At 55.9% G+C, this 27,457-nt stretch overlaps 1 protein-coding gene across 5 annotated transcripts; it reads left to right on the forward strand.

Moving 5' to 3' along the window:
* Positions 1–152: 152 nt before the first annotated feature.
* Positions 153–25,823, forward strand: Plxnb2 (plexin B2). 5 transcript variants are annotated; one of them, XM_059247369.1, is made up of 39 exons: positions 153–248; positions 9,902–9,951; positions 10,469–10,515; positions 13,258–14,332; positions 14,491–14,673; positions 14,757–14,885; positions 15,638–15,738; positions 15,817–15,943; positions 16,122–16,275; positions 16,975–17,089; positions 17,185–17,293; positions 17,426–17,527; positions 17,762–17,854; positions 18,127–18,208; positions 18,281–18,441; positions 18,534–18,682; positions 18,764–18,872; positions 19,003–19,139; positions 19,263–19,433; positions 19,764–19,893; positions 20,024–20,251; positions 20,346–20,522; positions 20,622–20,761; positions 20,865–20,965; positions 21,129–21,358; positions 21,459–21,640; positions 21,881–21,947; positions 22,051–22,197; positions 22,377–22,533; positions 22,635–22,735; positions 22,820–22,904; positions 23,065–23,219; positions 23,314–23,474; positions 23,558–23,705; positions 24,091–24,155; positions 24,283–24,358; positions 24,788–24,862; positions 24,981–25,111; positions 25,193–25,823. In XM_059247369.1, exons 4-38 carry the CDS (start codon positions 13,271–13,273, stop codon positions 25,083–25,085), a joined length of 5,514 nt encoding a protein of 1,837 aa, XP_059103352.1. In that variant the 5' UTR covers positions 153–248; positions 9,902–9,951; positions 10,469–10,515; positions 13,258–13,270; the 3' UTR covers positions 25,086–25,111; positions 25,193–25,823. The 5 variants fall into 5 exon arrangements, with proteins under 5 accessions (XP_059103352.1, XP_059103351.1, XP_059103348.1 ...); XM_059247368.1 differs by having other exon boundaries at positions 25,196–25,823; XM_059247365.1 differs by having other exon boundaries at positions 24,981–25,823.
* Positions 25,824–27,457: the final 1,634 nt, after the last annotated feature.

Below are 27,457 nucleotides of genomic sequence, written 5' to 3' on the forward strand. Positions count from 1 at the left end.
TTAGGGACGCCAGGCGCCCCTCCTACCCTTCCTCGGCTATCTTCTATCCCTCAGTCTCGTCCCTCCCTCTCGCCCGCCCCTGTCCTCCCCGCCCTCCTTCTCCCCTGGCGGGGGCGGGGCCGGCGGCTCCCGCGCGCTCCGGCCCCTCCTCGGCCACACAAAGGCCCGTCTCCATGGCAGCCGCGCGGGCCGGAGCGCAACGCAGAGCGCGGCCCCGGCGCCATCGAGCGACGGCTGCGGAGGAGCAGGTACCGCACTTGGGGACGGGAACTGCGGGGGGCGTCGCGCAGGCCCAGGTTTCGCCGTTCACGCCGCTCGGCCTCGCCTTGCGCCCCCCGACGCGGGGGTGCTAGGGCAGTGCCGCTGCGCCGAGGGCGACGCGGGCCTGCGTCTTTGCCCTGTGTCTGTCTGTCCAACCGGCTGGGCCTGGCTGCTCCTGCCCCACCGGTTGGCGACGAGGTCCTGCGCGCCGGGATGTTGGTAGACTGGCCTGGCAGGCCGGGTCCCAGAGACCCAGTGGAGCTGCACCCTACCGGGTGTAGTTTCAAAGCCTCGCTCACGGCCGGCGCCCCTACCTCTTCGCCGCCGAATCGATGGACCAGAGCGAGTCATCCCTGTTGTGCCGGACCCCCAGGCCCCAGTTCTCAAGCTAAGCCTGCGCAGAGCCAGGCTCTGTTGGGGCTTTTTTCCAGGGGTGCACAACCAGAGCAGCCCCCACACCTTCTGGGACAGGGAACAAGGGACAGAGAGAACCAACAGTAGTACCTGGTGAGGCCCCACGCCTCCCGGCAAGGTTTCGGCAGCTTCTAGTGTAGTTCGTTGTTGTGGTGTTTGGACGGATACTAGGGTACAGTGGGCTTAGAACTTGGAGGGTGCTTTCACAGTCTAGCCCTTCACTTCCATATACCTTCTGCAGGGAGCTCTCCTGCATGTGCCCTTACTGTTCCTCTGGTCAGGCTGTGTGGCAGATTTGTGTGTGGGTGGGTCCTTTCTCCCTATCTGGGGGTTTCTGAGCTTAAGAATCCTAGAGTTTCTGGCCACGTCACTTAACTCCTCTTTCTAGCTCCTTGGAGAAGGCAGGAAGGGAGGTCGGCCAGTGGCCACCATGGTGGTGGTGGTCAGAACTGGAGCCGAAGCCAGGCCCCAAAGCCAGTGTAATGTTCTGGGGGAACGGAAGCTCTCAGGGCCCTCATTTGCCTTGGGGAGTGCCCCCACTAATGTCTGTCTTCCGTCTGTATTGATGGTTTTAAAGCTGAACTTCCCAGACTGCCCACACACGCCTTGAGGGTGGGAGCTGTCAGTCTGATCCCACACCCGGATGCTACCCTGGTACACAGGGAATACCATCAGAAAGCTGGACCGCCGGTGCCAGGAGTTCTTGCTCTTTGGTCAGAAGGTGAAGTCCCTACGAAAGTAGGGCGAGCATATGAGGTGTTCTGTGGAATGTGCCAAACCTTATTGTGTTGTATCGAAATTGCTAGAGAAGACTGAGAAATAAGCAGGTAGACTACGGAGCCTTGGGCACCCAGTCTCAAACCCTGCCATGGAGTTGGGGAGGCCTGAGGACTGGCCAGAGGTTCCTAGCCCCAGGAACTCAGGGAAGTTACTTAGAAAAACAAGAGTTTGGAATGTGAGTTTCCCCCTCCCCCACGGGCTGCCTGCCAAGGAGGAATTATTTTGGATTATCCAGCCGAGTCCAGCGATTCCAGCTACCCAAAGAGGAGGCTGAAGCTGGAGGGGAGGCTGAAGGGACCCACTTCCGGGCCGTGAGTTGCGAACCCCAGGAGGGCGGGGTTGAGAACCCCAGGAGGGCGGGGCTGGCAAGTCCAAGCAGCTCCACCACCTCCCTCCCATGGCTGCTCAGACCAGTCAGGGGCGGGGTAGGAGGGCATGTGTCACCTTGGGTTGGAGAAGGTCCTCAAGGTCGGCTCCTTTGTGAGCCCTGCCCAGCCTGGAATCTGCTCAGGCTCCTCTGAGAGAGCCCATGAGGCAGGAAGTACTTCAGAGCTAGGTGGAAGACCAGGTTTACTCCCCCAAACCATGCACCTTGGATGGGTCTCACTCCTGGAGCTAAACTTCAGGCTACCTTCCTGTCTTCTCACTGACCAGCTTGCTCACTGAGGGGCTGCCTTCCCCCCACCCCCACATTGGGATGTAATACGGGTCAGGACATCCCACAGGTGAGCGGATAAAGGTCCCCACAAGGAGCCATTGGGATGTTCCTGAGTTGGCTCCTGCGGCTCATGACTGCCCAGGAGCCTGCATGGGTACCACTTTGGGAGGTAGAGCCAGCAGCTGATGGCCAAGGGCAGGAAGCCCAGGGACTTGGCCCCGGCCCCTGCTAGTGGAGCAGAAGAGATTGGATTGGAAAGGATTGGGCTAGGCTGGGCTGACAGCCTACAGAGGCGTCCATATGGCACATGTCCCCCCTACCAGATCTCTAGCTGTTCTAGGACATCCCCATGACGTGTCCTCTGCCTCGTACCTCTCCTGATGGTCAGAGCTAATGGTTCCTCAGGGATGTTGGATGTAGGCAAGGCTAGGCAAGACTACTTGCCTACCTTTCTGCCACTGAGGATTGTCACCCTGCAGTCAGGCACTCCTTGCTTATGTCACTCCCCTTCTGTCCCTCTCGCTGCTTCCAGCCCCCCCCCCCCCACTTGCTCTTGATATTCAGGGAGTAAGCTTTTTGTCCCTGTCGAAGACCTCTTGTAAAAAGACTAGCTTGATAAGTTGATTAGAACTTCAACCAAGGCCTGGGAGTGAAGGCTCTGGAGAGCCTGTGGATGAGGATGAGGCTACCCTTACTAGCCTCCCCATCCTTCTGTGCCAAGCCATTGGGTGATTAGATAGGGGTAGGGGCTGGGTAGAGCCCCTCCCCTAGGACTAATGGCTGTTTGTGTTTAGGGTGGGGTTGTGGGTGGGGTGGGGCTGGGTTCTGACTAATTATAGTCTGGGAAGGGCTGAAGTGTGTGTGTGTTGGGGGGGGGCACGGTTCAGAATAGGGTATTAGGGGCAGCTGCCCCAGCTCTTCTCTTTCCAGACCTCATGTGACTTCTCTTTCTTCCTCTCCATGGTTTCATATCCCCAGATAGCTTCTGCTCTGCTCTCTACCCCCCAGCTGTGTGAGGCTCTTGCTCCCTGTGTCTGTTGACATAGCAAGGACTCTGCCCTGTCCTCAGCTCTCTGACTACAGGTGCTGCCTCTGGAACATCCCACTGACCCTTCTACCCCATTGGAGCATCTGATAGGCCTCTGCTATCCTTCCTGTACCCCAACCCCCGGGGGGCCTTCCTTACTCTGAAATTCATCAACCCGTGACAGTGATTGGACCCAACTCCCAGGTGGTCAGGGACTGGAGTGGATCTGAACCAGCTCCCAGTGACAATCTTGTCCCTGGGAAGATCCCAAGCCGGTCCAGACTTGGAGCTGGTAGCACTATTTCCTGTCTTTTGTCACTCTCTGGTCCCGCCTCTGCAGTCCCCTCCCCCAGCCTGGCTCCTTGCCTCCCTCGTGGCTGGCAGCCTTCCCTGGGGTGTCCCTGTGGACTGCTGAGTTCACACCTGAGCTGCCTGGGGTCCCAGTGGACTACACACAGAAGGGGCTCAACCTGGATTGGGACACTGTGCCTGGGGGCAGGGCAGGGCTTGGTGCCCACACCCTCTTTCTTCCTCAGCTCCAGGCCCCTGGACTTCAGAAACCCAGCAGTTCCCCTTTCTGGTGTCAGCTGGAACCCGGCTCTAGGCCTCAAGGAGAGGAAGTGGGGAGGGGTAGCTTCTATAGGTATATCCTTAGTTCTAACTCCAGCTCTTCCATCAGCCCCGCAGCCTGGCCTGGGGCATGTTCTGTCTGGACACAGGGACCAAGTACTTGGAGGCAGGGGTCCCTCTGGCGCAGCTGTTCAGTAGTTCCCGTGGGGGGCCCTGGGTGAAAAAGAAAGGAACAAGTATTAATGTTGATCTTTCAGATGGTTTTCTGTGTCAAGACAGCTTTGGGGAGCTCTTATGTAAGAGGGTTGGCTGTGTACAGGGCTAGCTAGAGTTCTCTTTCCATGGGGTCGCTCTGGTCTGTGGCCTCTGAACTGGCATACCACCTGTGTCCTGCATTGGTCCACCTGTAGACTTGGTGAGGGGTTCATGCCAAATGTAGGGATGTGCCTGGGGGATACATCAGGAACCTATTAAGTCTTTTCAGGGGAAGAACACTTCCTATTCCCTTCGGTCCCACATCATGGGCAGAAGTCTCAGACGACCTTAGAGTTCCTCAACAGTGCATGGGTGACTGGTTAAGATGATGTTCTGTGATTGACACTCCATCCTCAAGAGCCCTAACCTTTTTTGTTATTGTTGTTTTTTGTTTTTGTTGTTTTTCAAGACAAGGTTTCTCCATGTAGTTTTGGTGCCTGTCCTGGATCTCACTCTGTAGATCAGGCTGGCCTTGAACTCATAAAGATCTGCCTGGCTCTGCCTCCCAAGTGCTGGGATTAAAGACGTGCGCCACTGCCACCTCCCAGCGCCCTAACCTTTTTTTTTTTTTAAACGCAGGCAAGTTGCTGGGTCTTAGGACAGCTCCAGCACAAGAGCTGTCCTAAGGGTCTGTCTAGTTCGGGAGGAACCAGGTGGCATTTGTGTGGTTCAGAGGCTGAGGGCTTTCTGCCCTCTTTGTAGAAGATAGCAGTTACCCTGGGACACAGAAGCACCCTGCTGTGGGTCACACTCTGCCTCGCCATCATGCACTTGATACCGGGGCACCTCTTCCCTGCCCAGCAAGTAGGAGCAGCTATTTTAAATTGAGCTGGGTAAGCTGCCAGGGATGAGGGGTGGGTGACAGAACAGAAAAGGCTCTGGAATGACCCACTCACTACTCCAGCCTCAGAAATATTTCCCTAGACTGGCCTTAGGAGCGGGAGGTTCAGCCTGCCTACCTCCACCTTAACCTCAGGCCTGATTTGGAATATTACCCTGGGATGCCTCTGCCAAAAACCCTATGTCAGAAGGAGGAGGGGTCTAGGCAGCCCCTCCCTTGTCCAGGAGTGCTCCCTGGAACACATCTCTTCACCTCCTCCAGGTGTACCATGTAGACTTAAAGGAGACTCCAGAGGGACCTGATGTGTCATGCTTCTCACCAAACAGGGGAAGAAACTGGGTCTAGGGGCTCCAAATTCCCCACCCCATGTACATACCAGGATCAACTCACAGTCCTAGCTGGGCATTTCCTCACTGGAAAATCCCAGGCCCTCGTCCCTCCTAGGCCTTGAGTGCCTGACCCATTGTGTCACTCAGACATGGAGCCTTGCTCACTATTTCACTCTCAGACTCTTTCTAGCACTCCATAAAGTACCATGTGCCTGCCAGGGCCCCGGGTTAATGTGGATGGGACAATCACCAGTGAGCAGCTCCCTCCCTCAAGGCCAACCCCTGCCCTCCCAGCTCCAACAAATCTCTTAGGGCATCCTGGGATGACCCAGTATGGGGGGACCTATGTATATCCCCCATTTTCACAGCCCCTTAGGTCATGCCTGGGAATTGATTCTAGGTGTTGGGGCAAGACCTTCCTGCTGGCAAGACTCTGGCAACATCATGGACATGTGTGTGCCTGTACATGTGTGGTCATGTGTGAGTGGTGGCTGGCACCCAGGCTTGGCGAGGTGCCCTAAGCTAATTGTAGGGTTCAACAGTGATGGGGGAGGAGGGGCTAGGGTGACCGATGAGACACTGACAGGCTGACAGGGAGATTACAGGCCTTGTTGGCTCCTCACTCATTCAGGCCCTCACCCATCCGCCCCCATGCCACTGAATTGCACCCCCCCCAACCCCCACCCCTGCTGAATCTCGGGAGGGACTCTGTGGAACTGGTTCTGAGCAAACTGCAGCCTCCTTGAGCTTCAGGCTGCCCTGGCTAGCAGCAGCATCTAGCCAGAACTCGAGTGAGCTGGGAAAGGGAAGAAGAGGTGTATGTAGGTGGGGCAGGAGTGCCCAGAAGTGGAATAGGAAGGTAAACATGGTAACCGTCAGCGCAGGGTCCTCAAGTCCCCATCCAAGCCTTCCTATGACTGACATCTGTCTGAACATTCCCAGTCCAGGATGAGCTGACTATGCTGGTGATGGGGACAGGAACCATTTGTGACCTCCCTCCGTTTGCTGGGTTTGGGGGTCCTCCAGGAGCACAGTAAATCCACAGAGTGATGAATCTGGAGGCTGGCAGTGTAAGCTAGGTAAAGAGGGGAATGCTAGAGACCCCAGAGTGGCTCTCCCATGCCCAGGCAAGACACTGGTGGCTGGGGCTTTAAACCTAGGGGGGGGGGCAGTTGGTCATGGGGAGCCAGCTAGCTCAATGGTTGGCAGTGTGGGGTACCCAGCGTAAGTTCCCCACAATATTCAGAGGCTGCAGCTGGCTCTAAGGAAGGGAAGAGGAGACTTGAAGAAGCCCTTGGGGCTTTGACAGGTTAGCTCTTGAGGCACCTGAGGGCCATGGCCGATAGTGGAGATCCTGGGAGATTAAGCCTCAGACAGAGAGATGGCTTTGTTGGATGCACTCAGCGGGAGAGGGAAAGGAGTAGACGATCTGGGCCGGGCTGGCCTAGAGACTGACGGTGGGGGCATGGGTGGGCCTAAAGATCCTAGGGCTTGGATTTATGGGGAAAGGCTGCAGACACCCTCTGCTTAGGAGGCGTCCTTTACTCTGAGCCCTGTGAGAGGTTCGGAGCCCTGACTCAGGTTAGCACATCATCCTTTCCCTGGAGCCCCACCCCTGTTCCAGGTCAGGTGGCACAGTTTCCTTAGGGCTAGCTTTTCCCGTGAGGAGTCAGGGCGGATATCCCCGTGGTCTGGCCTGAGGCTGCTGGAAGACAAGGTCGCGCTTGGTTAGCTGACCCCTGGTTCGGGGGCTGAGCCCTGGAACTGACCCTGGGCGGGGGCGGAGCTACCGGCAGTGGGGCGGAGCCTCGCATTGCTTGTCTTCCACGGCTGGGAGGACTTGGGTAGGTAATGGCCGGTCCTGCCTTCGGCTGTTTCTGACACCCAATCAGCACCGCAGGGATATGGCTCTTGGCTCTTGACGGTGGCCCTCGCTGCCATTGTCACCCGAGGTTGGGCTCCCACCTGCCCATCGCCTTGTGAGTTTCCCCGACCTGGTGAGGCTGGCGCCAAAAGCGCAGTCCACGTGTTCCCCTCTAGGTGCGCGCTGGGGTGCGGGGCCAAAATGTGGAAGCAGTCCTGATTAGAGCGCGGGGGGCCTGACCCCCGGGTTCTAGGACCGTGGGCGTGGCCATGCCACTAGCGGGGAGCTTCGGCCGCGCGTCCTCGTTCACGTCTGGGGTCCGCCTCCAGGGCAGTTCCCAGGTAACCGGCTTGTGATCCCAGAGGAGTCTGGCGGAAACGGCGCTGGGGGAGGGGCCCTGACACCTACGAGGAATGAGGCCAGGGCTGGCTCCGGGGTTCGGGAATCGACCAAGCCTCCTGGACTGTACTCTGACCAGGTTGTCAGGTGGGTGGAGCCGGGTACTCGGGCACAGACCGCGCCCCCCTCGGGGTCTTCTACGACTACGATCCAGTTGTCGGTTCCGGGTGCGACACCACCGCGTCGGTGGCCGCGGTGCTCCGAGAGGCGTCGAGCTCCGCGCAGACCCTTGTCGCAGCCCCTCCCTCAGGCTTGTTTTGAAAACAGCGAAGGCTTGGATTTGCGGGCGCCGCGGCCTGTTTTGTCTCTCCTGATTTGTTTAACGCTCGCAGCTAATTGCAGATTTTCGTAGCTTTCCGAGAGCGGACGCCCCGCCTCATGGCTGCCAGCTGCGGCGGGGGAGGGGCGGCATCGGTTTCTCTGTGGCCCTGCGCCCCTGGGTTGTAGTCCGCTGATTGGGCTCCCCTGTCTTGTCTTGGGGGTGGTGCGATTCCCACCCTACTTGTTAGAATCCTGGCTTTAGTGGGAATCGTTACCGTCTCCCTGCCGGTCCCTGGTGTCTCTGGTTTGCTGTCTTGGTCCCTGGGGGAGATCCCAGCTCTGGTCTCCGGTTGGGCCACACTTCCACAACGCTGATTTGATCTGAGCCTTAAAAAGCCACTCACACTAAGAAACGAACTCCAACTCTATCTAGCCCTGCTCTGCGAGGCTGTCCTAGAGTTAGGGAACTCAACTGGTAGTGTCATGTCCGCCGTCTCCCACCCCCACTACCCGGTGCACCATGGAATTGGCCTCAAGAGAGGCCTGGAGAAGAGGAACCCGAAGAGGGAAGCCTCAGAGTATCCAGCTGACGAGGGGCTTTTGTTGCTTACCAAACAGTCCAGGATGTGCTCGCCCTCAGAATTCTGGCCGAAGAGAGAGACTGTTAAGTTCCAGACCTGGGAGCTGGCACTGGCTACATGTGCTCTCATCCCTCAACACTGCATTTCCACTGGTCGCCCCCGCCCCCGCCCCCGCCCCCATCCTCATCCCTGGGTCAGACTTGGCCCACATAGGGCTCCCTGGGGAAGATCATAGAGAATGAGCGACTGTTGTCAGGGTGCTGGAGGGTACATAGTTGCCCAGCTCTCTGAAGTGGATATTATTATTATTATTATATCCAACCTACATATGGGGAAACCACACAGAGCAGCTTTGTAAGTAGTCCGTGTTACTCTGCCAGAAAGAAGCAGTACTAGATTCGAACCAGAGCCCTACAGGGCTGAGGCCGAGTTCTGTGTCTGGGCTCTTGGGGAGGGGGCAATCCTGGGAGACAGAGGTGACTGTTTGGGAGCATCAGCCCAGGGCTTAGTGACCTAGAATTGTAGTGTTGATGTTAGTTTTGTATCTAAGAAGTGGTAGCTCAGAGGATCTTGATAGAGGAGGAGACAGCTGGCCTGCCTTCAGTGGAGTCTGAATGGTGGGTCCTGATTGGTCAATGGGTGTCTGGCTCTTCAGACCCTTCTGAAGTATGTATGACAAAGTTGCTTAGAATAGGCCATCCTCCTTGGCCTTACCTTCAGGAGACCCCCCCTAATGGATAACTGGAACCTAGATGGTCTGCTGTGAGAATTCTAGAGCTAGAGGAGGCTGAGGGACAGGGGCCAGAGGAAGCTAGAGCTGCCCCCAGGCACAGAGAGGCTGTAGGTGGTATGTCTGCATGAAGGTGTTAGCACAAGGCTTCTACTAGCAGCAGTCAACGCCTGCCGGGTCCCAGAATTCTCATGGGGCTGACGCTGTCCTGTTTTTGGCTGCTGTGTCTGAAGAGCAGACTGTTGGTTCGTGTTACAAATGCTGTATTGAATATTGGGGGCAAAAGATGCCCTCTGCCCCATGCAGCCCCTTGACCAGGTTAGGGGCTGAAGACACCACAATGTGGGGCGTGATGGACTACTTGGACTCACCATAGGTCCAGGTCTGGGTCAACTATCTGAGGGTATGGGCTAGGGGAACCATGCTACGCAGGGCAAGTGGGGAGTCTTGGTAGGGTTGGAGGTGGACACTGCCTAGAAGTGTAGCCAGTTGGGCCAGCAAGGCTAAGGACAGGCTTGTAGTGTCTCTACTACGCCTGGGTGTACTTCCTCCTTGTCCCTAAAGTTCCCCCACAGTTTTCAGGTTGGGTTGAAGGCTTAGAGAACCCGGGAGCTAGCACACTGGTAGAAGTGGGTGATGTGGGATCTTGGTATGTTGGCATAGACCCTTTGCGATGCATTTTCCCTGGAGTATCCTCTGGCTGGCAGCTGGATGAGTTGCCAAATTGCTCCCTCCAACAAACCTGCTAAGAAGTTACCCTTGGTCTGTACTTCTTCCCTCTGGGCTTCCAAGCACTGCTTCTAGGAGAAGGAATACAATAGAGAGAGCTGCTGAGTGCTACAGTGTAACACTCGCAGGCTTTTCATGAATGAATTCATTTAATCTGTATAACGCCTAGGGTTAACTTATTATTACTGTGTCCATTTTGCAGATGGGGAAATGAGGCACAGAGACGTTAACTTGCCCAAGGTCACCCAGCTAGTAAGTAGAATTGCCCTGTTGTGGGTATGCCTGTTTTTTCAGAAATAGTGTTTTGGGTTGGTTGGTTTGTTTTTGGTTCTTTTGATTTCGGTTTTTGTTCGTTCGTTTGTTTGAGACAGGATTTCTCTGTATAGCTGTGACTGTCCTGGAACTCACTTTGGTAGACCAGGCTGGCCTCCAACACAGAGATCCATCTGCCTCTGCCCTTAATCCCCAAGTGCTGGGATCAAAGGTGTGCGCCACCACCGCCTGGTTATGCTTGTAGTTTTAAAGAGCAGATAGTACCATAGACTTAGAGTGGAAAGAAGCTACCTGCTTCTGAGCAGAAGAGAAAGTAGCATGACTTGCTTATGTTTTGCAAAGACCAGGTCAATGTGCTTGCTTTAGAAGCTGGGCTGGATGCCTGGGAGTGTCTGAAGGAGGGCCTTACTGGGAGTGAGAAGACAGAGGAGGAGATAGGTGGAGTCGGGACAGCCACCCAGAGTGACTGCTCTCTATCTCTCTTTGCCTCCTCCAGAGTCCTGATGCCAGTCTGAAACAGAGGCTGAGACCACTGACGCTTTGGTGAGTGAGTGCAATAAGCCCAGGAGTGCTGAAAACCATCCACTGTGGGGCCCTGAGGCTGCTCCTCTGTGCATGTGGCTTCTTGGAAGTGCACCTCCAAACTTCAGGAGGAGGAGGAGGGCTAACTGGTACCCCTGAGGAAATCCCCACCAGCCAGGCAAACAGGGGTCCTGGATTTAGTCCAAAACAGGAAGTTCCTGCGCTTGCCCTCCCATTCCAGGAACATCAGCGGCAGGAAGCTTTAGTTGGCTCTGCCTGGCGCCTCCAGCTTGTACTGCCAGAGCACTGTCGAGGTCAGGTGCTCTTTGCTCCTGGGCCTGGCCAGGCAGGTCACTCTAGGCCTTGTTTGTCCAGGAAGTAGAAGGGAGCTGCCACCTGTAGAATACAATCCAGGTCCCTTTTATCACCCAGAAGACACTGGGACTGGAGCTTCCTTATCCCACTACCTTGGTTTCTGGGTGTGTAGGAGTGCCGAAGATGTGTGAGCTTCCCAAGAGTGTGAGCGCCAAGCATAGGGAGGAGGTGGTCAGTCCCCTGCCTGAGATTAATTGGAGAGAAGCCCACCTGGCAGGTCTCCTAGGGAGGCCCGTGGAGGGCAGCTGGAGAAGGTGGAAAGAGTAGAGAGTTTCCAGAGTAAAGAGTAGAGAGCAGGTTCTTCCCTAGCTGGTTAGCTCTAGGTTCAAGCCTTGAGCTTAAACACCAGTAGAGGTCAGGGGCGGAGGTTGGCACAACCACATTTAAAAGAGGGTGGCTGGTTAGGTTTCAGCTGTGCTGAGACTGTAGCTCCTCCCACGCCCACGCCTCACCCCCTTCCACCCCCTTCTGGCTGGGAACATTCCATTCATTCTCTGCTCCTGGGAGCTGACAAGCTGCAGCGATTTGGTGAGTTAGAACCAGTGAGCTACATCTATAAGCCCGAACAAGCAGGCTCTGGCGATCAGGCCTTGGTATGGTGGCCTTTGGGGAGTGGACTTGCATGGAGAAACCTGGGATGGAAATTGGTTAGTAAAACCACAGGACTGTCCCCATGGGCCTGGAATCTGGATGCTGCTCCAGGTTCTGAGCCAGGCCTTAGAATCTCAGAGTGGGCTGGGTCTTAAAGGGCTTGTGAAGTCTTCCTGTCTCTGACTGAAGCCACTGACTTCTCTCTAACCTAGTCTCTTAATGAGGTCTCGGGTTGCCCTTGCATTTTGCACCACACTTTCTTTTGGACATGCGATGCTTTGTGTGTGTGTGTGTGTGTGTGTGTGTGTGTGTGTGTGTGTGTGTGTGTGTGTTTTCGAGACAGGGTTTCTCTGTGTAGTTTTGGTGCCTGTCCTGGATCTCACTCTGTAGACCAGGCTGGCCTCGAACTCACAGAGATCCACCTGGCTCTGCCTCCCGAGTGCTGGGATTAAAGGCGGGCACCACCACCACCACCACCCGGCTCCTTCCTCAGTGGGTTATACCTCCTAGGTCTAAGGAGGCTTATGAGGGGGTATAGAATAGAATAGGACAGCTGGCAGAGCTGTAGCGCTGGTGAGCAAAGCCACGACCTCATTCCAGTGTACTCAGCTTCCTTCCCCCGCAGTTCAGAGATGTCTTTGACAACAGGCAGAGCAGAGAGCAGGGTCCTCTTGGAGGAGAGGGATACCAGCTAGGAGTTCTCAAAGAGAGCAGGAGTCGGAGGTAGGTCAGTCTCCTGACCGCCCACGCCCCCCCCCCCCCAATCTCATGCAGGCTGCCTTTAAGGAAGTTACTTCCTCTCGGTAAGCTGTTCCTTCATCTGTGACTGGAAAGTTACAGAGCCCGAAAAGTGTGACCTAGAATCATTTTTTATGTTTAAATTTTAATTTTTTTATGAGGAATAAGACTATGTAAGAGGTGATGTTTGAGGTAGTCGTTTTTAATTTAAATTTAATTTATTTTATGTGTATGAGTGTTTTGTTGGCATGTATGTCTGTGTATCACCTGTGTGCCTGGTACCTGTGGAGGCCAAAAAAAAAGGTGTTAGATTCACTGGGACTAGAGTTACAGATGGTTATGAGCTGCCATGTCAGTGCTGGGAATTGAACTCAGGTCCTCTGGAAGAGCAGCCAGTGCTCTTAAGTCTACCCCAGCCCTAGAGTGGTCTTAAATAGGGGGTATTAGAGCCTCTGGAGACATCCTTGCTTTTGTGCCCTATGGGCAGTCATACTGTTTCAGGCACACCCAGTAGGTCCTGGAGTTGAAGGTATTTTCAGGCATCTAGGAGACAAAGCTGGCTCTGTCCACAGGGTCTACCCATGACACCCTAGATTTTCCTCCAGTTGGACTCTTGACCCAGGATCCTAAATGGTGTGTGCATCTACATGTCAACACACACACCCCCCTCTCTAAACTGGTGGATTTAATGCTGCTCACCTCTCCCCAGGAAGCAGCAAATGAGCTATGAATGGAGTTGGGGCCGTCCTGGGCCAAGGAGCTCTGGAAGTGGACATAAATAGACTGTGCTTGCCTGGGTCATGTGCATGGGCCTTTAGTTGCAGCCCTGGTCTCAAGCAATATGGGTCTACATGTCCACAAGTCTGGGGTTTGTACCCCGAGACCACCTGTAGCTTCTTGAGAGGAATGTGTATGAATAGCTAGGAGTCTTCCTAGACCTATCCCTTGGGTGCCCCCTCGGGATTATGTCCCTCTATGGCCTATTTTCTGGACATACAGGGCAGGGCCTGAATGAGGAGAGACCTGGGCTTATCTGACCCTTACTGTCTCTCCCCACAGAGTTCTGGGGGCAATGGCTCTGTCACTCTGGGCCCTGACCTTCCTGGGTCTGGTGGGCCTAGGGTTGAGCCTACGGTCCCGCAAGCCGGAGAGTTTCCGCAGTGACACAGAGCTGAACCACCTGGTTGTGGATGAGGCCTCAGGTGTGGTATATGTTGGGGCAGTGAACGCGCTCTACCAGCTGAGTGCTGACCTGCACCTCCAGCAGCATGTGGTCACAGGCCCCGCCATGGATAACAAGAAGTGCACACCACCCATAGAGGCTAGCCAGTGCCACGAAGCCGTGCTCACGGACAACGTCAACCAGTTGCTGCTGCTCGACCCACCGGGGAAACGCCTGGTCGAGTGCGGCAGCCTTTTCAAGGGCATCTGTGCTCTGCGCGCCTTGAGCAATATCTCGGTGCGCCTCTTCTATGAGGACGGCAGTGGTGAGAAGTCCTTTGTAGCCAGCAACGATGAGAGAGTGGCCACAGTAGGGCTGGTGAGCGCCATGGGCCCTGCTGGTGACCGTGTGCTGTTTGTGGGCAAAGGCAACGGGCCGCACGATAATGGCATCATCGTGAGCACCCGCCTTCTGGACAGGGCTGATGGCCGGGAGGCCTTCGAGGCCTACTCAGACCATACCACCTTCAAGGCTGGCTACCTGTCCACTAACACTCAGCAGTTCGTTACAGCCTTTGAGGATGGCCTCTACGTCTTCTTCATCTTCAACCAGCAAGACAAGCACCCTGCCAGGAACCGCACACTGCTGGCACGCATGTGCAAAGATGACCCCTCCTACTACTCCTATGTAGAGATGGACCTGCGGTGTCTGGATCCCGGTTACCCCCAAGACTCTGCTTTTGGTACCTGCCTAGCAGCTTCCGTAGCTGGCAGGATACTCTATGCCGTCTTTAGCAGAGATGGCCGGAGCAGTGGGGGGCCTGGTGCAGGCCTCTGTGTTTTCCCACTAGATGAAGTCAATGCCAAGATGGAAGCCAACCGTAATACCTGCTACACAGGTACCCGAGAGACAGTCCGGGACACCTTCTACAAGCCCTTCCACGGAGACATCCAGTGTGGTGGCCATGTGCTAGTACGTGTCTTGCCTGTTCCTAGGTGTATGTTTCCCCCTTGAGTGTCAAGAGTATATTTGTGTTGTGGAGGACAGGGTCTGATTCCTATAGCTTGGCGCCCTGGTAGGGAAAAGCCTGGGAGAGAGACAAGGACCCGTCCTGATGCTGTGATCCACAGGGTGCCAGCGAGAGCTTCCCATGTGGTTCGGAGCATCTGCCCTATCCACTGGGCAGTCGTGACGGACTTGACGCCACAGCCCTGCTGTCCCGTGGGGGCCTGAATCTGACAGCGGTGACGGTAACTGCCGAGAACGGCCATATTGTTGCCTTCCTGGGCACCTCGGATGGCCGGATCCTTAAGGTACTGCCCCTGGCAGAGCGGTTCCCAGAGGGGCCAGTTGGGCATGATGCCCCCGTTCTCACGGGCTGCCTTGGTGTTCACAGGTATACCTTGCCCCAGATGGTACTTCTGCAGAGTATGGCTCTATCCCGGTAGACATCAACAAGAAAATCAAGCAGGACCTGGCACTGTCTGGAAACCTGTCCAGTCTGTATGCTATGACCCAGGACAAGGTCAGCCCAAAGGTGGCCCCAGAAGGCCATTTTGAAACAGGCCTAGAGGGTGTGCCGAGCCTTGCCTTGGACAGTTGGACAGAGTCTGGCCTCATGTCTGAGTCTTTACAGCACCATTGTTATTTTTTCAGAGGTTTTATTTTGAGCACTAGGAATTAGAACTAGGGAGTTCTTGCATGGGAGGCAAGTGCTTTATCACTGAGCTATATCTCTAATCTTCCTTTTCTCAAGGAGGTTTTCCCTTTTCATTTCTTTTGAGGCGGGGCGGGAGTTGAGACAGGGTTTCTCTGTGTACCTTTGGAGCCTTTCCAGGAATTCACTCTGTAGCCCAGGCTGGCCTTGAACTCACAGAGATCCGCCTGCCTCTGCCTCCCAAGTGCTGGGATTAAAGGCGTGTGCCACCACTGCCTGGCTAGGGGCTGGGGGGGGGGGGGGGGGCGGTTTTTTCCAAGACAGGGTTTCTCTGTGTAACAGCCCTGGCTATCCTGGATCTCGCTCTGTAGACCAGGCTGGCCTCCAGAGATCCGCCTACCTCTGCCTCCCTGGTCCTGGGATTAAAAGCATGCTCCACCACCGCCCGGCCAAGGTTTCCCATTTTGATCCTGCCCTAAGCTTGTAGGTGGTTATGAATCCCCACCACCAAGCTGGCCCAGGGGATTTCCTGCCAGTCGTCCCAGGAGAGTCTGGTGTCTAAGGTAGGGCCCCGTGTCTGTAAGTCACGTTCCCCCATGGCCCTACTGTCTCACCTCCAGGTGTTCCGGCTCCCAGTGCAAGAGTGTCTGAGCTACCTAACCTGTGCTCAGTGTCGTGACTCCCAGGATCCTTACTGTGGCTGGTGTGTCGTCGAGGGACGGTGAGCAGTTTGTCCCTTGCCCCGATGGCCTGGAGGCCCAAGGGTACTGGAGCTGAGGTTACCCTCTGCCCTCTGCAGATGTACCAGGAAGGCTGAGTGCTCACGGGCCGAGGAAGCTGGCCACTGGCTATGGAGCCGGGACAAGTCCTGTGTGGCCATCACTGATGCCAATCCACAGAACATGAGCCGGCGGGCCCAAGGAGAGGTGTGTGACAGGTGGCAGGCAGTGGTGTGCAGGGCCAGGTGGGGCTCTCCTTACACAGCTAGCTGCTGGCGGGGAGCTGCCAGAGAAGCAAGGAAACCACAAGTTGCCCTTGTACCCAGGACCACATGAGCATCCTAGACAGAAAGGCAGGTTCTAGGTATGGTGTCTCCCCCTGCAGGTACGGCTGTCTGTCAGCCCCCTACCCACCCTGACGGAGGAGGATGAGTTGCTGTGCCTCTTTGGTGAATCACCGCCACACCGTGCCCGGGTAGAGGGGGACACCGTCATCTGTAACTCCTCAAGCAACATCCCCAGCACACCACCAGGCCAAGGTGAGATCTCATATTCTTTAGCCCCTGGACCTGCACAGCTTCCTTTGGCCTGCACACGGCTTCTCCTAGTGTGCTCTCACATTGTAGTTCACTGGGCACCATGTATGAGCCGATCCTGGATGCAGGCCGCTGTTATTGGGGAGGGGAAAAAAAAAATCCCAATGTTGAGAGCACCTTGGTCTTGGCCTGAAGGCTGAGTGCTCTGTTCTGGGGAGGCCCCTGGAAGTTATGTGCACAGAGGTCCCTCACTCCTCACTGCTGTGTCCAGCCCGAGGCAGCTGGAGCTGTCTCCTGAGGCTGAAGGCCTTAGTCTGGGCCCTAAGACAGGTGCTATAGCTGTCTGTCCCTTGAGTGTTGGGGGTAACAAGGCCATGAGGCCACAGCGTGATATGGGCAGGGCCCCGGGAGGCCCTCCCACCCAGACTCTGAGGAGCCACCGCCCTCAGCACTTGTGGGAACAGAGAGAGGGGACGAAAGCAGCCAAGCCCAGGGGAGAAAGCCGAGCCTAGCCCTGGGAGCTGAGACCAGAGCCCAGATCTGTCAGCATCAGCAGGCCAGCTGAGCCTACAGACTGGGGTATCCATATTGCATCCTACGGCCCCAGCACAGGCCTGCTTTCAGCTGGGCACTGGGGGAAGCCCAGCTCCACCCTTCTGCTCCAGCTCCGCCTGACCCTGTTTTCCCACCTGCATTCTGCAGACCATGTGGCGGTGAGCATCCAGCTCCTCTTCAGACGTGGCAACGTCTTCCTCACCTCCCACCAGTATCCTTTCTACGACTGCAGAGAGGCTATGAGCCTGGTGGAGAACCTGCCGTGAGTCCTGGCTGCCTTTCGAGGCCCCCTCCACCCCACCCCTGCATCCCTCCCCTCCTCCGGGCCCCTTACACCCTCACGACCCTCTCGCCCAGGTGCATCTCTTGCGCTAGCAACCGCTGGATGTGTCAGTGGAGCTTGTCTTTGCACGAATGTCAGGAGGCCTCATCCAGCCCAGAGGATGGAGTCATCCGCGCCCACATGGTGAGCCAGCCCCTCAGGTGTAACTGTGGTTAGGACCACAGGTGGGAGGTGACGCTCCGGCTCACCAGCTTTGCGCTCTCTCTCTCTCTCTCTCTCTCTCTCTCTCTCTCTCTCTCTCTCTCCCTCTCCCAGGAGGACAACTGTCCCCAGTTCCTGGCCCCTAGCCCTTTGGTCATCCCCATGAACCACGAGACGGAAGTGACCTTCCAGGGCAAAAACTTGGACACTGTGCAGGTAGCAAAGGCCTGGGGCGAAGTCTAGCGGGCTATCGTAGGGGCTTGCTTGAGAATCTTCCTCCTGGAGTTGGGGTCCCTGGCTCTCCATTCAGCACTGAGAGCTCTCGGGAGACATTAGAGATAGGGAGGGGGGCTCTTTGGGAGCTCCTGGGGACACAGATTCTATGCCTCTAGGGGGCAAGACAGTGTGCCGGCTTGCCTAGAGGATGCTGACTGGCCTCTGTTTATTTAGGTCTCTTCCCTCTCTGTGGGCAGTGACCTGCTGAAGTTCGAGGCGGCTGTGACTATGCTGGAGCCAGAGGCCTTCTCTTTTAAGACCCCAAAGGTACTGTTACAACTGGTCTCAGGGCTGGAGGGTGGGTCTGACCTCTAGGCCTGGAGCCTAGCCAGGGTCTTGTCCCTCCTGCCCTGTGCCTTTGTGGTCTCCAGGCATCTCTGCCTATGTCCCCAGACATACTCATCTTCTCATGGTTTGTGTGTCGATGCTTTACCAATTCCTGTCTACCTGGCAGACTTCACTGACCTTTGGCAGTAGAGGGATTCCCATGGCTTTGGGGGTATCAGGAAGTACAGTTTGTCCCTGTGTGTCCCATGCAGCTATCCCACGATGGTAATGAGACGCTGCCTCTTCACCTGTACGTGAAGTCCTCCGACAAGAACATTGACAGCAAACTCCAAGGTGGGTGGCATCTGGGGAAGGTGGGGGAGGGACCAAACCGAAGGACAGCTAACTATACGTTCTCCTCCACAGTGACACTCTACAACTGCTCCTTTGGCCGCAGTGACTGCAGCCTGTGTCTGGCCGCCGATCCTGCCTACAGGTGTGTGTGGTGCCGTGGGCAGAACAGGTGTGTGTATGAGGCTCTGTGCAGCAATGTTACTTCCGAATGCCCGCCACCAGTCATTACCAGGGTGAGTTTTGTGGCAGCTTGACCTGTATGTCCCCCATCCCCACATCTTCATCCTCCCAAGCCATTCGCTCACCCAGGCTCTGCCAATTTCAGATCCAGCCCGAGACAGGCCCACTGGGTGGGGGCATCCGCGTCACCATCCATGGGTCCAATTTGGGTATCACAGCAGATGATGTCAAGAAGATCACTGTGGCTGGCCAAAACTGTGCCTTTGAACCAAAATGGTACTCTGTATCTACCCGGTGAGTGAACCGCCGTCAGCCTGAGTTCCCTGCGCAGATGACACAGTGGTAAAGAGCTGACTGGGTTCTGTCTGTCGACAGGATTGTGTGTGCAATTGAGGCTTTGGAGATGCCTTTCACGGGAGGTATTGAGGTGGATGTTAATGGAAAACTCGGCCATTCTCCACCACATGTCCAGTTCACTTATCAAGTAAGTGCCTGACCAAGCTGTGCGTCCAGCCTTTGCTACTGACTCCATAGCAGCTGGGCTTCTAACAATAACCACTATCTGGTGACCCCTGGCCAGGGTCCTTGGCACTAACTATGTGTGTTGTTCTCAGCAACCCCAGCCTCTCAGTGTGGAGCCTCGACAGGGGCCACAAGCAGGCGGTACCACATTGACCATCAATGGCACTCACCTAGACACAGGCTCCAAGGAAGATGTGCGGGTGACACTCAATGACGTCCCTTGTGAAGTGTATGTGTTGCTCATGGCTGCTGAGCCTGCCTGACCCTGGGGAAAAGGGTGGGAAGGCCTGAGTCTGCCGCGGAGGGGGCAGTGGAACTGGCCAGGTCTACTGACAAGAACCTCCCGCCCTAGGACAAAGTTTGGAGCACAGCTGCAATGCATCACAGGTCCACAGCTGGCTCCAGGCCAGGTGGCGCTGGAAATCTCCTATGGGGGCTCCCGAGTGCCCAGCTCTGGCGTCTCCTTCACCTACTGTGAGAACCCAGTGCTAAGAGCCTTTGAGCCGCTGAGAAGCTTTGTCAGGTGTGGCCTCTCCCCTTCCTGGCTAGTGCCTCCCCCACCCCCGCCTGCTGACCTGAGGAATGTAGCCGAACTGGGCTGGGCGGGGCAGGAGAAGGAATCCTCTGGAAAACCCCACTGCACCCTGATCCCTGACAGGCTTCCTCCTGAGAACCCAGATGGCAGGGTCAGAGCAGGGCTACTTTCCCCACTTCCCCTGCCTCTGACTTGTCACATTATTACTGTGCCACTTCCCACCTGGGGGATGAGCTGATAGAGTGGAACCCGGAAGCTGGCGGAGCATCTCCATTGCCTGGCTGAACTCACTCAAGACTGCTTCTCTCCAACCCCCAGTGGTGGCCGGAGCATCAACGTTACGGGTCAGGGCTTCAGCCTCATCCAGAAGTTTGCCATGGTTGTCATTGCGGAGCCCTTGAGGTCCTGGCGACGGCGGCGGGAGGCTGGGTCCCTGGAGCCCGTGACGGTCAGTCCTGCTGTCCTGCTGTCCTGCTGTGGGCTGAGGGCTCAGTTCTAAAAGGGAACATGAGCAGCTGGGGACCAGGAGGGGCAAGGTCTTCATCAAGCGGCCTGAAGTGTTTGGACCCATCCCACAGATCACAGGCACTGAGTACGTGTTCTACAACGACACCAAGGTCATCTTCTTGTCCCCCGCTGTCCCCGAAGAACCTGAGGCTTACAACCTCACTGCATTGATACAGATGGACGGTCATCGTGCCCTGCTCAGGACTGAAGCTGGTGCCTTCGAGTATGTGGCAGATCCCACCTTTGAGAACTTCACAGGTGGTGTCAAGAAGCAGGTCAACAAGCTCATCCATGCCCGGGTAAGGAGACCCACAGCATGGGGACGCGGTCCAGGGCAGGGACTCTTGCTGATCATTCTGACCTCTGCTCCCCCCAACCCCCAACCCCCTCTAGGGAACCAATCTGAACAAGGCCATGACGCTAGAGGAGGCTGAGGCATTTGTGGGTGCCGAGCGGTGCATTATGAAGACGCTGACTGAGACTGACCTATACTGTGAACCCCCCGAGGTGCAGCCCCCACCCAAGCGCCGGCAGAAGCGAGACACAGCACACAACCTGCCTGAGTTCATTGTGCGTGAGAGCGGGAGGGCTGTGGAGGGCCTGGGGACCCTCTCAGGAGAAGCCGCCGCTGCCTACACCTGCCTGCGCTGAGCCCTAGCTTCCACACAGGTGAAGTTTGGCTCTCGAGAGTGGGTGCTAGGCCGGGTGGAGTATGACACACGTGTGAGTGACGTGCCGCTCAGTCTCATCCTGCCTCTGGTCATGGTGCCCATGGTGTTTATCATTGCTGTGTCCATCTACTGCTACTGGTGAGTCCTGCCCCAGGTAACACTCCCCTCGTCCCTCTCGCACCCGACCTTTTGACCCTAGCCGCTGATGGATGATGACCGAGAGTTGTTCTGTGCTCAACAGGAGGAAGAGCCAGCAGGCCGAGCGTGAGTATGAGAAGATTAAATCCCAGCTGGAAGGCTTGGAGGAGAGTGTGCGTGACCGCTGCAAGAAGGAATTCACAGGTAGGGGCTGCCTCCGGCAGGTGGATCCACAGGCTGCCCTTCTCAGAGTCCCTGGCTCTTTTAGGCCACCTCTTAGGGCTAGAAACTGCAGGGGGGCATGGGTAAGCGCAGCAGGGGGAGATGGCCAGGGATGCCTCACTCTGGCCTTCAATTCTCTTCTCAGACCTGATGATCGAGATGGAGGACCAGACAAACGATGTGCATGAGGCGGGCATCCCCACGCTGGACTATAAGACCTACACTGACCGCGTCTTCTTCCTGCCCTCCAAGGATGGTGACAAGGATGTCATGATCACTGGCAAGCTAGACATTCCTGAGTCACGGCGGCCCGTTGTGGAGCAGGCCCTCTACCAGTTTTCCAACCTGCTTAACAGCAAGTCCTTCCTCATCAACGTGAGCAGAGGGGGGGCCAGGCCATGGTGGGGCTCCGAGTCAGGGTGGGGCGAGGCTGTAGCACAGATGCTCAGCTGTCCTCTCTCCGGTCGCTCTGCAGTTCATCCACACCCTAGAGAATCAGCGTGAGTTCTCAGCTCGTGCCAAGGTCTACTTCGCGTCACTGCTGACTGTGGCCTTGCACGGGAAGCTGGAGTACTACACAGACATCATGCGCACGCTCTTCCTGGAGCTCATGGAGCAGTATGTGGTGGCCAAGAACCCCAAGCTGATGCTGCGAAGGTCTGTGGTTGATAGGGGCTGTATGAGTGACAGGTGGGATGGAGTGGGGCGAGGCTTCTTTGGACAGACACAAAGCCAGATCCCACTCTGTACCGCCCTTGGTCTGAGCGGCTACATAGCCAATCTGGATGGGTACACCCCTCCGCAGGGGCCACACTGCCTTTCTGTTCACATGTGCATTGTGGTGGGGTCCTGGAGCCAGCTGGGCCTTGGGAATATGAGACCTCTGTGTACCCTCAGGTCTGAGACAGTGGTGGAGAGGATGCTGTCCAACTGGATGTCCATCTGTCTATACCAGTACCTCAAGGTGAGCTCCAACTCTAGGGTCAGGGATGGGTGAATTGGTGCCATCCAGCCCCACTGTGAATGTCGCTTCCATGCCTCCCACTCATACGGCCCCTTTGCTCCAGGACAGCGCAGGTGAGCCTCTGTACAAGCTCTTCAAGGCCATCAAACACCAGGTGGAAAAGGGACCAGTGGATGCTGTGCAGAAGAAGGCCAAGTACACCCTAAATGACACGGGGCTGCTTGGGGATGATGTCGAATATGCACCTCTGGTAAGTCCCCCAGAGCCAGGAGCTGCAGAGGGGAAGCTGAGCCAGGACTTTGGACCCCATATCTGAACTCAGCAGAATGAAGCCAAGTTGTCCTGGCTGGGTAGGGTCTCTCTGGTGCAGAGGTGTGGTTACAAGGGTCCTCCCTCAGCTGGTCCTTCTCATCTTGTGTTCCCTGGCAGACGGTGAGCGTGATCGTTCAGGATGAAGGTATTAATGCCATCCCAGTTAAGGTCCTCAACTGCGACACCATATCTCAGGTCAAAGAGAAGATCATTGATCAGGTGTACCGTACACAACCCTGCTCTTGCTGGCCCAAGCCTGACAGTGTGGTCCTCGGTGAGTACTACCTGTTCACAAGGCCCATGTGCCCAACTCTTCTTGGGTACGGGCAGCCATGTGGCCCTGGGTTCCAGAAACTGAGCTATGTCCTTCTGCAGAATGGCGTCCTGGGTCCACGGCTCAGATTCTATCTGACTTGGACCTTACCTCTCAGCGGGAAGGCCGGTGGAAACGAATCAACACCCTTATGCACTATAATGTGAGTGTGGAGGTGCCCCAGGCAGGGGAATAGTACTGGATCCCACAGTAGAAATAGAGCCATCCCTCATGACTCTATTCCCAGGTCCGGGATGGAGCCACCCTCATCCTGTCTAAGGTGGGAGTCTCCCAGCAGCCAGAAGACAGCCAACAGGACCTGCCTGGGGAACGTGAGTCTATGCTGTCTTTCTTGTCCTTATAGAAAAAGGTCTGTGAAGACCATAACCTCTTTTTGCTGCCACCTAGTGGACCCTAGGACCCTACATACCAAGCTTCAGGCCACGCCTACCTTAAACTGGAGCTGGATCCCTCAGCTCCCTCTCCCCACAGGCCATGCCCTTCTGGAAGAGGAAAACCGGGTGTGGCACTTGGTGAGGCCAACAGATGAGGTAGATGAAGGCAAGTCCAAGCGCGGCAGCATGAAGGAGAAAGAGCGAACCAAGGCCATCACAGAGATCTACCTGACGCGGCTGCTCTCAGTCAAGGTGATAGCACTCACGCACAGGTACACATCCTCCTCACACACTGGTGCCTGGGCTGCGCCCCAAGGGGGTCACACGGAGCCACTCTCCTCTACAGGGCACACTGCAGCAGTTTGTGGACAACTTTTTCCAAAGCGTACTGGCACCCGGGCATGCGGTACCTCCCGCCGTCAAGTACTTCTTTGACTTCTTGGATGAGCAGGCAGAAAAGCATGACATCCGGGATGAGGATACCATCCATATTTGGAAAACCAATAGGTGAGGCCCTGCCCCGTCTGCCCCGTGCCATAGCCCTGCCATAGCCCGGCACAGCCCCTCACTGCCTGTCCCATCTGCCACAGTTTACCGCTCCGGTTCTGGGTGAACATCCTGAAGAATCCTCACTTCATCTTTGACGTTCATGTCCACGAAGTGGTGGACGCCTCCCTGTCAGTGATTGCACAGACCTTCATGGATGCCTGTACCCGCACAGAGCACAAGTTGAGCCGTGTGAGTAGGGCTCGTGGGTCAGAGAGTTGGGTCAACTGCCCAGGACGGGTGGAGGGTCTAGTCTGGACAGCGTCCATAGGGAGAAAGCTATGGCTGAGATGGGGTGAGTTTGGATTATACCAAAAGCTTGTCTTAATGTGGGTTCATATATTTTAGGCTAAAGTTGGGGGCAGAAGCAGGTGGAAGGTGACCAGGGCTTCGGGGCTGCCGTGAAGATGGTCACCTCCCTTCCCTCACCTCCCATGGGGCTTTTGTCCCTTTTTACTCATCCACCATCCCTAGCCTCCAGGGCTTCCTTACAGAGTCTGAGCAGGAGCCTCGCTACTGCTTTGTGAGGACCGAGTAGCTGAGCCCAGCCCAGTGTCAAGGCTTTTGTCTTCCACAGGACTCTCCCAGCAACAAGCTGCTGTATGCCAAGGAGATCTCTACCTACAAGAAGATGGTGGAGGAGTGAGTGATGTGGAGAGGGGCCGGGGAACGACTGGGAATCCCTAAGAGACCCCAGGGTCTGTCTGGCACCCCTTTTTCCCCTTAGACTCCCCTCCTGCCTTCATCCATAACCCTTCTTCTCTTTCAGCTACTATAAGGGCATCCGGCAGATGGTGCAGGTCAGCGACCAAGACATGAACACACACTTGGCAGAGATTTCCCGGGTAAGAGCCACAGAGTTCCACAAGAGCAAGGGCTCTCCTGCTCACTGCTGAGCCAGCCACTGAACCACAGTGGAGGTTGAAACTACTATGATGAAGGAAGCAGAGGATGGCCGAATGGGCATGTTGGTCTGGCAAGCTGCCTTGAGTGTAGCTGAGTCCTAGGAAGAGGCGAACGAACATGTGTCTAGAGGCTTGATGTGTAGGCGATGGGCAGCTCAGGGCCCTGCCATACCTGCTGTCCTGGCTATGGCTGAGCAGCTACTGCCATGTGCATGGGCTTTGCATGTGGCCTTACCAGGGCGTGGCCCTTTTACCGGTGTATCTGTGATGTTGCCACCCAGCCAACACATGACAACCTGCTGTTCTGGGGGACTGGTCTTGGGGCTCCCGTAGCCCCGTCTCATAGTGGGTAATCCTGTCGTTCTCCAGGCACACACAGACTCCTTGAACACACTTGTGGCACTGCACCAGCTTTACCAGTACACCCAAAAGTACTATGACGAGGTATGGTCTGTGTCCCTGGGGTGAAATGCAGGACAGCCTGTCCCCCCACCCACCCCCCAGCCCGTTACCTGACAGGTCCCCTCTGTGTCCATCTCTGCACCCACCCCCGCCCCACCAGATCATCAATGCTTTGGAGGAGGACCCTGCAGCCCAGAAGATGCAATTGGCCTTCCGCCTGCAGCAGATTGCCGCTGCACTTGAGAACAAGGTTACAGACCTCTGACCATCAGCACTTGCTTCAGGACGCAGGTGTGTGGTACCATGGCATTTGGGCAGCCCCTTGGCGTGAGATTGCACCGGCTGTAGCTGAGTTCTTCTCTCTCTCTCCAGTAGAGGCTGCACCCAAGGTGTCTGGAGTGGGCGTAGTGGGCCCACCTCCTGTAGACTGTAGCGTCTTTCTCCTGAGCAATACTGCCCGGGCGCCCGAGTCAGCACCAGCTCCTTCCAATGGCACCAGCATCGGGTGTTCTCTGTGTTGTCTCCTGAGTAATTCGCAAATGTGCCTTACAAAGCCACACTGGGCCACTGGGGGCAGTGGAGCCTTGGCCTCCCCTTCCCATGCACCAGCAGCCTAACCTCCTCAGATACCCTGAGTTTGGCCTGTAGCTCCCATGGCCAGTTCCTGGACTGGATCTGTCTGCCAGATGGAAGGAGAAGAAAAAGCGGTACGATGCCTTCCTGACCTCACCTGAGCCTCCCCATGGGGCGCAGGCACTCCAGGTGGACTTTGAGGGCCATCACTGGCTCCACCTCTAAGGTCAAGCTGGACGTCAGACGTCGGGGCCCGGGTGGCCAGAGGGACCCAGAAAACTGAGGTCCTGGTCTCAGCTGTCAAACAGGCTGTCCTGGAGGCCCTGCCTGGATCTGGGGATGCTGGAGCAGCATCCCCCCCCAGGACCACCCATCCCTTTTTGTAAATCTTGATTGTAAATCCAATAATACAGTTGTCTTTTTCACTCTCTGGTTGGCTGGGTTTCTCCTTGGGCTGCCCATCTGTCCCTACTCACCTTGCCCCATCATCCCTTGGGCCTGTGCTGCTCACAGCCTCCTTCCGGATACCAAAATAGGCCCCTGTGGGGGCCAGTCGGGGGTCACTCTGGACACAGGGATTAGGCTAGTTGTAGTATCTTGGGCTTCGGCAGCCTTCAGCTTCCACACCCTCTCCTGACTTTCCTCCACCTTTTTTCCACATGACAAGAGTAGGAGGGGTGTGCGCTTGATCCTAACTGTGTATCCCCACACTTGTTTCTGCGGGAGTCGCTTCTTTACACCTTACGGGTTCTGGGGGTCAAACACAGGTCATCAGGCTTGGTGGCAAGCTCCTTTCACCTCTGAGCTACCCGGCTGGTCCTCCATACCTGTTTCCAAGGTGTGGTGACCGCCTTACGGCACATGTTTTCTGGGCACATATGTGTGAACATCGTGTGCACAGTGAGTCCCAAGGGGGCCTTGAGATCAGCTTCTGCTGGGTGCCACAAGATGCTGCAAGATGTTACAGGATAAAAAGTCTACGGCTAAGCTGGGTAGTGGTGACACAGCACTCTCGGGAGGCAGAGCCAGGAGGACCTCTGTGAGTTCGAGGCCACCCTAGTCTACAGAGCAAGATCCAGGACAGGCACCAAAACTATACAGAGAAACCCTGTCTTGGAAAAAAAAAAAAAAGAGTCACAGCCAGAGAGTCAGTGGTGCCATGAGGCCATGAGTTCCAGGAATCTGTTAGTGTATGTCTTAGTTCTTGTTCTGTTGCTGTGAGGAGATACCATGACCAACGCAGCTTAGAACAGAAACCATTTATTTGGGAGCTTGCTTACAGTTTCAGAGGGTTAGTACATGACCATCATGGTGGGGCACATGGCGGCAGACAGGCAAGGCATCTCTGTTCTGAAAGTTACAGGCAGAGACAGACAGACTGCAACTGGCATGCGCTTTTGAAACCTCAAAGCCCACCCCCAGTGACAAACCTCCTCCAACAAGGCCACACCTCCTAATCCTAACCAGTCCACCAACTGGGGACCAAGCATTCAAACATGAGCCTATCAGGTCTTCTCATTCAAACCACGGTAGGAAAGAGGATTGCTCCTAATCCCCAGGCTCTAGACCTAGAAAGTATTCCAGTGTGAGTTAAACTGAGATACGCGCACACACAGAGAGCCTCATTCACTCCACAAGGTTTTTTTGTGTTGTGTTTTGTTTCGTTTTTTGAAAGGTTATCAATGTGTAAGCCTGGCTGGCCTGGAACTTGCTTTGTAGCCCAGAAGTGGCCTTGAACTCAGTTCTGCCTGCTTCTGTCTCTGAGATTAAAGGTGTGTGCCACCACACCCAGCTCCACAATCACTTCTGCTAAGGGCACTGTAGGAGACAGAGAACCCAGCAGCAAGCTAGACAAGTGGGTCTGCCCTTGGGGAGCCTCCCATCCTCTCCAGATACCTACTCATCAGTGTTCCATAACAGGAAGTAAAGTGGTCCAGTGTGATTCTGGCTGGATTCAAATTCTGTCCATTGATCCCATCCTGAACTCTTCCCAGAATGCACTGTCACATCCTATGTCTGGGGAGTCCTGATTGGGGGGCTGTCTCTCCCAAGAAGGAGTACAAG

This window comes from Peromyscus eremicus, chromosome 20 (genome assembly GCF_949786415.1).
Source record: "Peromyscus eremicus chromosome 20, PerEre_H2_v1, whole genome shotgun sequence".
Classification (NCBI taxonomy): Eukaryota; Metazoa; Chordata; class Mammalia; order Rodentia; family Cricetidae; genus Peromyscus; species Peromyscus eremicus.